Here is a 12,184-nt window from a genome sequence, read left to right on the forward strand (position 1 = left end):
GGAAAAAGAGCTAAGTTTTGAGCTTTCTAAATATGGCACAATAGGTCAGCCTAAATAATTTAAGAGATTGTGTCATCTTCATCAGGATTTAGGGGAGTAGGATCTTAAAGTTCCAGTCACTTTCACTTAACCATATTTGAAAACTTTCCCAGGCTGACGTGGAAGAATAATTTAAATTCACTGACTATAGTTAATTTCTCTGTTTAATAAATCATTTAATTGTAAATGTGGAACATGTTTTGATGAGAAGTTTATATATCTAAAAAACATTTAAGTTTGATTTGTTTAAATTGTATATGTTGCTGTGTGTTTAAATTTCAGTTACCATCCTAATGCAGCTTAATACAAATCATGAGCAAAAAGATAATTTATCTAGTAAATAAGCAACATCAGTCACTATTTTCTAACCCACTAAAAATGTACAGCTAATAAGAATGTGAAACTATTAAGCTATATAATGGCTTAAATAAATATAGCTATAGTGTAGCAAAAAAATGTACCACATCTTGTGTAAAGGCTCTATTAAATTGTAAATCAACATGATTTAATGGTTATATCAACCTATGAGAATACACCTTTCTTTAGCAAATAGCTCAAGTACAAATGGAAAAGTTGATTAAAAATCAATGATTTAAATGGAGGTTTTCCACTTGGTGATTTAAAGCCAATTCACCCTGTTATAGGTGTACGCATTTGTGAAAAGTCTAGGCCATAAGTGATATGCCCAAAGTCTAATACTGGTTAAGTAGAAGAGACAGGCTGTCGCTTCAACAACTATTCCTGAGGGCATTCTGCACCAAAAAATTAAAATTTTGTGCACGATATTTTAAAATTCTGCAAATTTTGTCAAATAAATGTGGAGGCTCCAGCATGGCATTGGGGAACACAGACCACTGTCTGCACAGAGGTGGGAGATCACTGTGCAGCTCCCCCCGGAACATGGGCTCAGAGGCGAGGCTGCACTCAACCCTGACACAGTGCAAGGACCAGGCCTGCCCCAGAAACACCCCAGGGCTCTGCCTTTCTGTGCCAGGTGCACCAGGTGTGGACAGGCAGGCTCAGCAAGACAGGATCCAAGTGTGGAGGGGCTTAGTATGGGTTGAGAGGGTTCTGTGGGGGCAGTCTGGGTGCAGGCAGCTCAGTGGGGGATCCGGGAGCGGGCGAGGATCTGAATGTACAGGGGCTTGTTGGAGGGTTCTGGGTGCAACAGTAATGGGAATTTGCAGGGGGGTCCAGGTGAAGGTAGTTGAGGCTCAACAGGGGAGGTTCTGGGTGTGGGGGGAATAGAGCTCAGAAGGGGGGCCTGGGTGTGGGATGCTCAGTGGGTGGGTCCAGATGCTGGGGGAGTGGGGGTCAAAGGGGTGGGGATCCAGGTGCAGCTGGTTGGGCCTTGGTAGGGTGGGAATCCAGGTGGCTCATTGGGATGGTGAGGCTTGGCAGGAGGGTTTGGGTAGGAGGAGGTCTGGGAGCTCCCTGTACAGAGATCCCTCCCCCTGCAGCTGAGGAGTGATGGGTGCAGGAAGCACAGGGAGGAGGAGGAGGGAGAATTTGCAGAGCTTCCTACAGCTGGGGTAGAAATTTGGGGGTAGGTCTGACATGGCCCCAGATGCTATGCGGTGGGGGGGGGGGGGGAAGAGGAAGTCCCGTCCTCCCCGGCCCAACTGGACTAGCAGCTGAGCCCAGTGCAGAGTAGGAGCCACCAGGCAGGTCTTCTCCAGTCCCACCCCCTACCTCACAGGGATTTACCTCTCTGCCGGCTGCCTTGGGCACCCGAAACATACTGCTGCGAGGGTTTCATGACCACTCTTGAGGCTTCCCTTTGCTTTCCCATCAGAAAGTCATTTTTCCGCAAGGAAGTAGAGAAATCTGCCATAAATTCTACGTATGCGCAGTGGCGCAGAATATCCCTAGGAGGAAACAACTATCTCCCCATTAATTAACCAATATAATGGATGCCACAAACTCTTTTGACAGTATTTTACTTTTAATAGTGTCAACAATGCATTTTTGTTTAGATGCTTAAAAGCAAAAGTATTTCACTATATTAAACTCATGAACAAATCCATTGGCTTCAATGGGACTACGCTAGTAAATAAAGTTCAACATACACGTAAGTGTTTGGATGTTTGTAGACTGTAAAACTCCAATATGTAGACGACCCCAATATGTTTACATTTAAGCATCTTTCTGTGCTGAGTTAACACTAAGAATGAAACAAAACAAAACAAAGAAAGTTAGAGCTAAGACTGACCATGTATTCCGGTTTATTCTTGAGCCAGTGTATTTTAAACAAAAAACACAACGGTACTGTAATGACCTCAACACTCTGCAATATCAACGTCTCAGAAGATGAAACAGCAACCTTCACTTTTATTTCCACTTTGTCACAATCTAAAATGTTCCTAAAAAAATAGGGATTTTTAAAATGAGATTTATTCCCAAGGGAAAAGGTGTTTTTCGGTTGTTGTTGTTTTAAGTGACTGAGCTTGCAACCTCTGTGTAGGCAGAACTCTTGGCAATTTTTCTTTTATAATTTCCCCATAGTAAGAGAATTGACACTATCAGTCACCATAATTTCTTTATATGTAAATATATATTTGCAGACCGTAAAATACAGATTTTTTTTGATCTAACCATTAAAAACCTGAAAATCCATCATCATTAATAGTGTTAAAAATCAATATGCAACTTGGAAAGTACTGCACATATTAAGCTTAAAAAGCAGAAAGCTATCACATTACATTCAAAACAACAACAATAATTAGGCCACAATCTCTTAAATCATTTGTCAATTTTTTTTTAAGCAAGTAAAAGTCATGCAGTTTGCACATAAATGGCTTTTATCAGTACTAGTTAATGAAAATTGGTACCACATCCATAATCTCTACTATAAAGAAAAATTACATTCTTATTTAAAACCACAATCCAGCATTGCCTATAAAATTTAAAGTAGATAAATCAAGAGAGAGCACACAACATTTATAAGTAATCTGGTAGCAAAACCAACATGTCTTTGTTCAACAATCATTCTTAATAATAAAACCTAGCTTCAATTTGCACATGCCCTGAATCTAAAGATTTTACAAGTCTCTTCCATGCATAAGATTTCTAGAATAATCAGACTAACTTTCTAAATCTTTCACCACAATGTCTATTAACATATCACTACTAGTTTGTTCGGATGCTAGATGTTATCTCATGCATAATTTTAGAGAACTCAAGAGACACATTATTTCACCATTTTCCAAAAGAGGAAAATGCTGTCCAATGAATGCTTTGGGGAAAAATGTAAATAATTACTATTTAAAGAGCTACAATAAAAATATAGCTATTAAAATAAACTTTAGTAGCTTAATCATTCCCCATTTTTATCATTTTGATTTATATTGATTACATTAGAGATATCTAAATCTAACTGAATTCAATGGGAGTCTCCACTGATTTAATAGGAACTGCAGCAGGCCCAGAACATCATAATGTTCAGCAGTCTTAAAGATTACAAGTTTGTTGGTTTGCTAATTTAAAAGAACTTGCACTTAAGAGAGTACTGAAAGCCCATTCGGGCAGAAAACATGTAAATCTGTTTGTAAAGGATCACATACGTTTTATGCTACATACATCTATATTCCACTATGCCACAACAAAAATGTCACAGGTGAAACACCTGCATTAAGAACATTACAAGAACGTAGCTCTACTTGCTTTGCACAAAAACCTCGCTGCCGTAGCTCGTTAGAAATAAGATGCGTGTAGACCCATGAAGACAGTCCACAGTAAGAAAGCCTATGGGTCTCCAACAGTGTAAGAATGCTATCTGATATCAATCAATAATTGCATCTATCAGCTGTGTTGGGATTATCATTGTTGACAAATTTAAAATGGGTATAATCAAGGTCTCTTTCATAGTTTTAAAAACAATTTATCTTTTTAACCCCTCGCCCTCCATCACAGTAGACAAAATTAATTTGGAAGCTTGGAATTTAAAATGTCTTACCAAATGTTATTTTCCTTCATCACATGTTCAGAGTTATTGTGCGGTTGCTCATGAACACTCAGCCGCTGCAGAGAGGAAAAAGTGTGTGTCAAGTTTTGGTCCTGTCAACCTTGACAAGGGCCCTTTTAGTATAAAAACTTATGAGCAAATGACAACGGTGAATCTCAAAATGCAGTTGTACTCAGACTGATTTTCTGTTTGTGGAACCCTTTCATTATATATATCTACAAATGGATTTCTGGGAAATGAGAAAAAGGAGAAACAGTATAGATCTATAACAAATTCTCATTGAAAACACTTGTTAGTTATAAAATTAGAGCTTTAGCTCTCAGTGCAACAAAACTTTGAATGTTACCATCATGTCTATGTATAACTCCGAGTCCGATGGCAGCTTTGGCCAGTACTGTATATTGGTTTGGACTGATGGCTTCACCTGACTATCTGTTAGAAGGGCATTATTAGCCATGCTTAAAAGTTAAACTAGCTAACAAGAAAAGATTTAAAAACAGGTGTGTAAAAATTCTGATTACTTTTGGAGTTTTAATTTAGCAGTCATGCACTGTTTTGCTGAACATATGAAATGTTTAGCTACCTAACAGCTGACTGGGCTTAGGAAGATTTGGGGAATTTTCTGTCCCTGAATGGACAATGACAATTTATCCAAACTACACTTCTTCATATTTATGAGAAGCATACTAAAATTCTTCTAACTCCCAGCTTCACTTTGCTTCCCTCTCTTAAAGAAGATTAAGCTTGTTATAATTAGACTACTTTTAGGACAGCAAGAGACCCCTTAATCTAATACTATTTATCCTTTTTGATTCTTGGCTACTCATCCTTCTTGAAGCTTACCCCCTTGCTTTAGGCCAGATGCTCTTTCCTATGAAACCTCAATGACAACCAGCCCATTTGGAACTTTCAGATGTTGCCTATATATATATATATATATATATATATATATATATATAAAAATAAAAGGTTGAAAGCATTTAATACTGCATACTTTTTATTAAAGTCTGAAGGAATAAAATAGCCCTCCCACCAATTATACTGCTTTGGAAGTAGTAATTAGGTGAAATTTAAGGTGTCAAAGCAGGATAAGCAGTGGGAAAGAGTATGCTTTAGAAAACCCTGCAATCCCAAAGCATTTACAATGTACACTTTTTAAAAATTCAGAAGCACTTTTATAACTAACTATCTTATTCTTGTCTTCTGTGTACTAACTATTTCTTATAGGAAAGGAAGACAAGCTCCAACCATGAATTTTATAGAAAAGATTTTAAAGTTCAGATGCATTTTATAGTTTCTACAAAAACACCAAAGCATTCATTATTGGTCAAACATTTTAGGTGCGTATCAGCATAACACAACACTGTCACAGTCTAATGGTCATACACTAATAAATCTACTTGAAAGCAAATGGCAGAACTTATTTTTAAAGCAGGTGTCACCAATTCTCTCAACAATTTTACTACAGTGACTATCATACAAAAACACTGATAATCATTGAGTCTAATAGATGTTGGTACACTTGAGACACTTTTCCACTACACAAACACGGACTTGCTGAATTCTTTAGTTACAGATTATGTGACTAAGATAGTCAATTAGCTATCCTTAATAAGCTATGTATGAAAGACTGATATTTTACTGTATTTATTTTTAACTTATCTATTAACAAAGGCCACGCCTCCAGGAAACTGCTTGGCTGGTATATATTTGAAATTATTATTATACATTATATACAGCTCTAGTACCTATAGGCCAATGACATTGAGGCCCCGTTGTTCTAGGCACTGTACAAACACATGGAAGGTGACAGTCTCTGAAATAACCAATACAACATAGCTTGTCATGTAACTAAAATACTATCTTATAACACAAACTATTTTGCATTTACTAAGTAATCATGAGCTTTAAGGAATTTTTTGGTAGTTGCACAGCAAGTTATTCAGACAGTAATTTCACTATTGTTAAATACTTTAACTGACTTTTGGGAAGGTTTTTTTTTTTTTTTTTTTTTAAATCTGAAAACTGAACCTAGTGTTCTGTGATCCTTATATTCATCATCAGAGTAGGAGAAGCTATCATAGGTCATTAGTTTTAAAATACATTCATCAAAATTTTGGGAGTTCGTCCCTTTTCCTTATTCTCAGAATTGTGTACCTTTAAAAACAAAATGTCAGTGTTAGTGAATGTTGATGATTTCAAGCTACAGAAGTTAGTCTTAAAACAAATTAATTACTTTGAGAATGTCACATGCCGCAAGGATAAAAAAATTGCATTTAAATGGTGACAACTGTCAGACTAAGTTTATATATATATTTTTATTTTTACCCAATATCTTAGTTTGAGCTACTTTATGTTCATAAAAAGTCTTATGAAAAGCATATAGCTACTACAATTTTCACTATTAAAAGCAAAAAATAATCTATGTACCAGACAAACTTTATATTACGTTATTTGTATTGTTTAAGAATGTCAGATAAAATAATTGAAGTGCTCAGCCAACAAGCGGAAATATTAAATTAAGTGTTAAAAGTTCAATGTGAATCTGTCCCCTTTCATTTAGAATCTGTTTACAAGAGAAAGCTCATTAGGTTATTGGTGGCTACAGATGGTTCAGTTGCTATCCTTTCAAAATGTGCCATCAAAATTAAATACTAGGCAATATGATAAAGTCCTTCCTTATGTATTCTGCATAAACATTTAAACAAAATGTCACTCATAGGCAAATGTCAAGCACAAACATGTATAGAATTATTATTAAAGATGACCTGTTAGTAGTTTTAAGAAGCAGTAAAATTAGGTCAGATCTCAAAACATGATGCACAGTGTAATTACTGCAGTATTGCCCAAGGATTGCAAGTTTCAAATAATAAACATTAAGTTTCATGTGCCAAATTGTGCCTTCAGGATTTGTCAACATTTAATTTATTATGGAAAATCTACTATATAATTAAAAGCAATAGTTTAGATGCAATTTTCTAAAGCTTTAAGCATGCATCATTGCACTTGATTTTTAATTGCAGTGTACGTTTTCACGTAATTTTTATTTGTTTATAATCTTGCAGTATTTTAGTGATAAGGGAGAACCTAGCATTAGCCTATTTGTTTTTTGTTTTGTTTGCTGGGCTTTTTACTAAGGGAAATCTGTTCTCCCTGTGGAGAACTTGTCTTATACGGTGATTCACAAATTGCCACGTGAATACTTATAACCCGACTCTAAACTGGACCCTGTTCTATAAAAACAGAATTTGTTTTCCATGAATTAATACAGTACAACTACTTGTGAATAACTTTATATTTCCCAAACTTATACTTCCATGCATTTATTTCAGAGTTTTATCATTAAACAAATTTCAGCACAACAGTAGTTCTTTGTAAGAACATTTATTGAATTATTTAACAGTTCAAACTGAGTTTATATGCAGTTTATATTAAAAAAGCATCCTATTTTCATGTAAACTGCCATCAAAAAGAACTTTACAAAAGAGTAAGCGGCTTATTGAGGTTGTAAGTTTTCCCTAACATGTAAAACTACAAAGTATTTGTGCATGCTCACTATTTTAGTTGCTTCTTTCTACAGAGTTGTTAGGAGCTTTTTAAATCTGCAGGTAGCTTATGGAATAAAATTATTTTCTTCTCAGTTAGGATACATAAGAACAAAACTGTAATTGATGAATAAAGCTTCTTTCCCAAAAAAGTTGAGGCAGTTTTTGTTGGATAGTATCTGTATTGGTAAATTGTATATGCTCTTGCGGTTTGGGAACATCAAAGAGAGGATCTTTTTCACTTTAGATCTCGAAAAATGTTTCAAATAAGTATTGAGAGCAAGTTCCAAAGAAAAACAGGTGGGGGTGGGGGGGAGGAAGAGAGGGAATAGCAGCATGTTTCTTATGTACAGCCCAACACCATGCACAATTGCTCAATATTTCAGGGTAACAGAAAATAGTCATCACCTTTACGTTACCTGGAGGCATATTCCCCAGGTGGCACAAATAAATCTGTTGTTTCTCTGGGAGAGGGGAAGTGAGCATGGGGGTAAAGCTTAAGTCTACATTTCATGCATAGCTATTGTGCCCTGCCCTGCTTCCATAGTGTATCTTCATACATCAGAACTAGAGCTGAGGTTTGTTAACCTGGGGTCTGCATTCATCTCGTATCTGTAATGATATCCCTCCATGTGATCCCTACATGCATCTCTGATATTGTACATCCACTTTTTGATTCCTTTTCGGTTCAAATACAAAACTAGGAGAAAAATGGCTCCAATGAGAGCCAGCACTATCCCTAAGAAGACATACGAAGTTTGCAGTTGGGACTGGATGTCTACAGGCACAGAACAGTCCAGGTCTGAGCTGTTGGTCTTCACCAGGGGTTTGTCCCGTATCTTGTCAGGGTAAGAGCACTTCAAGGCCCCTTTCCCTTCCACCTGGTCGCTCTCCTTGAGCCAGCTCACCAAGTGCTCGATGCAGCAGTCGCAGACCCAGGTGTTGTGGTCCAGGCTGATCCTGCGGAGCGCGGGCCGGCTGCGGAGCTGGGCGATGGTGGCGTCCTTCAGGCACTTCAGGGAGTTGTGGCTGAGGTCGAGGCTCTGCAGCTGGGCCAGGCTGTGGAAGGTCGCGGCCTGCAAGCTCACCAGGGAGTTGTTCCGCAGGTCCAGGTGCTGCAGGCTGGGCAGGGAGGAGAACATGCCCGCAGGCAGGGAGAGCAGCCTGTTGTCGGCCAGCTCCAGGCGGCTCAGGTTGCCCAGCACCCCCGAGCCCAGCAGCTCGGCCAGGGCGGACACCGCGCTCTGGTTGCTGAGGGAGTTGCTGAGGTTCAGCTTCTCGAGGGGGCTGCTGGCGTTGCCGAAGGCCTCGGGGCTGAGCCTGGCCAGGGCGTTGCCGCTCAGGTCCAGCTGCCTCAGGCTGGGCAGGCTGGCGAAGGCGCCCGCCTCCACCTGCTCCAGGTGGCTGCCGCTCAGGTTGAGGAGGCTGAGCTGGGGCAGCGGCGGCGAAAGGAAGGCGCCGGGCGGGAGGCTGGCGAGCCGGTTGCCCGTGAGGAAGAGGAGCCGCGCGTAGGGCGGCAGGTCCGGGGGCACCGCCGTGAGGTTCCTGTTCACGCACTTCACCGTCCGGGCCGTCTCGGAACACTCGCAGGGCGCGGGGCAGGAGCCGGGCTGCTGAGCCGAGCCCCAGCCCAGCAGCACCTGCAGCAGCAGCCCCAGCGCCGCCCGCCTCTCCCCGCCCGGGGCCGGGGGCGCAGCGCCCCGCAGAGCGCGCCCCGCCATCCTCGCGCCCCTCTGGCTCGCGCTCGCCGGGATCCGGACGCTGCTGCCCGCCGCGGGAGCCTGGACAGAAACTCTCCGGCCGGGGTACGTTCCGCTGCCCCCGGGGCGCGCAGGAGGGGAGCAAGGCGGTGGCGGCACCCTCCTCACGGCCGAGGTGCCGCAGCCTCAGGGCCTGGGGCGCCTCGCAGGCAGCCACCCGCTCCCCTTCTTCGGGGCGAGGGGGAGGGGCGCCCCTCACCCCCAGCGAGACCTGCAAGGAGTAAAGAGACGGATAAAGCAGCAGCACTTCGCCGGACGTGCCCCCCTTGCAGCCCCCGCCCCCCAGCAATGAAGGGAGACTCCCCAGCCTCACTCGTGCCCCCCACCCCGCGCAGGGCGGCCCGCCGGGATCACTCCTTGCCCGGCTCAGCTGTCCCAGGGGAAGCTCCCCGCGCCGGGGTAAACCTGAATCCCCGCCCGGCTCATCGGGCTGCCCCAGTCCAGAGGTGGCGGCTGCGACAAAGCCGCCGCTGCAAGAGAGACCCGACTCCACCCGCGAAGTTGTGCCGAGGCGCGGCACCCCGCGCCGCCGCCTCCAGCCTCACCTCCCGGCTCGGCGCCGAGCGAGCCCCGTGCAAACTCCGCGGCAACCGAGTGCGAGGAAGTGACCGGGCTCCCCCAGCTCGGCGGCCACCTCTTCCCCTGCGGTCCCGCCCCCGCGCGGCGCCTCGCCCAGCCCCGCTGCCAGCACAAACCAACCGCGACCAGGGGAGGGGCTGGGACATGCCCCCTGCGAACACCCGCTCACTGTTCCGGGAATATCCCCTCGCAGCCCAGCGCTGGCACGCTGCCCGGTGCCATGGAGCCCCAGAGGGAGGTCCCCGCTTCCCCAGCTTGGTGCTGCTTCCGCACATTTACCTTGGAGCTGAGCGGAGCCACGTGGAGCGCTCCCCAGTCCGGCCAGGGAGGAACTGACTGGATCCCAGCAGAGCAGGCGGATGTGACTGATGGTGAAGACAGGAGAACCTCCCCGGCCCTGCTCTCACACTCCTGTTGAAGATCAAACGTCCCCCTACTAAAGCTTTTAGTCAGATGAAGGATGTGTAAGTGAGGTTTTGGTTTCAAGATGGTCGAGGTGGGCTGACAGTGGCGTCTGGTTGACTGCGGAGTGTGGGGAAAAAATAAACTATCCTCCCTGCCCTCCAGTGTGAGAGGAAGCCTGGAGAACCAAAGAAGGGCTGTTGCAACAAAGACTAGTACTAGTGTTGTATGTGACTCAGCTAAGGGATGTGGTTTTAGCCTGTTGGTCCCAGGCTATTAGAGAGACAAGATGAGTAAGGTACTATCTTTTATTGGACCGATGAAAGATAGTACCTTGCTCACCTTGTCTCTCGGTGGCATTGTTGGAGGCTTCATCAAGGTGTTCAAAGAGGACAAGAGCAGCCAGCCCAGTTACATAGGAATGCCAGCCTTCCCTTCCAGGTGTGAAACTGATCACAACAGCACACAACTTTCAGTGCAGTAATGCTTGGGGACAAAAAGTTAGTGTCAGACCTGAGAAATAGCTACTGTGCTCTGGAGCCAGCCCACCTTTGCAGAGAACAGATGATTAGGGCACACTTAAGGAGATTGGGGTTCATCATTTTTGTTAATGATGATTTTGCACTTAAATCTAGCCTGATATTTTGTTCTAAAATATTCATTCCCATACCAACTGATTTCTAGGACAGGTGGCTTTGGGGGACATTCTGCTGATTATTTATAAACTTATGTTTGATTAAAATAAACAAAACTGAAGCTCAAACATGATTGAAATATCAGTGAATTTTAGATCTAATGTAAAGTGACTCCATGTTCAAGAGAATTATAAACTAAAAATCTCAAAACAATACATTGTATATTTAAATTTGCTAGTGAGAATGGGATAGAAGTACTTTGTCCTTGATCTGTCCTCTGTGACTGCTGTATAAAAGGTAGTATCAATCAAATTGCAAGCTCTGATAATATGGAGACAATCACTTTATGTAGGCAGATAACAATATTTGTGCTTGGGATGGTGCCTGGGGAATATAGAAGCAGTTTTATGGGAGTAAAAATGGTCCAAACCAGCAGCAATTTTTTTTGTCCATATGGAAGCGTTATGAATGCAGCCACCAAAACACAAATCATGTCACAAAAATGTGTAATGCAACATAAAACAAACTGTGAAAAGTAAAAAATACAGAAACAAAAAGGATGGAGAAGGGTTTTGTCCTAAATAGATACATAATCTAGTTGATTTAGCTTCTGACTCCTGAAGTATTTATGTTGTGTTAATGAAAGCAGAGTGCAGGGAATTATTTACTAGGTTTCCTGTCAACCACTTGAATGACAACTTGTGTGGCAAGGAGAAAGAAAAACTACTTACAGAATTTAAAAAGTTTTCTAAAGTTCTATTCTTTAAGTCAGTATGTTTGTCTGTGTATCTACTGGCTTTATGGAGGTCACACTAATGACCCCAGGATTGACATTGGCCAAAGCTAACCCAGGATAGGTGATTATTACTCCTGAAAAATTGTTATTCTAAAGTTTGTAATTTGTCAATGTTATGAACAAGAGTACTACACAAGGTTTATTAGGAGTTGCTCCTCATTTTATTTCTTACCTCATCCCTTGTCCAAAAAAGTAAGCCTGTGATTAGACAGTTGAACTTTAGTGTGGTCGAGAAGAGATTTCCTGCATTCCAGGTCATTTATAGAAACAGAGAAATGTAGGGCGGCTGGAAGTGACCTCGAGAGGTCATGTAGTGTAGTTATGGGGATTCCGCAACCTTCCTTGGTAACCTATGTGACTTTGCACCTCATAATGCTTTATAGAAATATGTTTATGAGTGTAAATATGACATAACTGGAATATGTTGTATGCTATATATGCCATGTAACACATCTTTGCAAAGG

General features: G+C 42.2%; 1 protein-coding gene across 1 annotated transcript; it reads right to left on the bottom strand.

Annotated features, from left to right (window-relative positions):
* Positions 1–4,945: 4,945 nt before the first annotated feature.
* On the bottom strand, positions 4,946–9,382 carry TPBG (trophoblast glycoprotein). The gene has a single exon (XM_034766142.1). It carries the CDS (start codon positions 9,267–9,269, stop codon positions 8,103–8,105), a length of 1,167 nt encoding a protein of 388 aa, XP_034622033.1. The 5' UTR covers positions 9,270–9,382; the 3' UTR covers positions 4,946–8,102.
* Positions 9,383–12,184: the final 2,802 nt, after the last annotated feature.

The sequence above is a fragment of the Trachemys scripta genome, chromosome 3 (assembly GCF_013100865.1).
Source record: "Trachemys scripta elegans isolate TJP31775 chromosome 3, CAS_Tse_1.0, whole genome shotgun sequence".
NCBI lineage: Eukaryota > Metazoa > Chordata > Testudines > Emydidae > Trachemys > Trachemys scripta.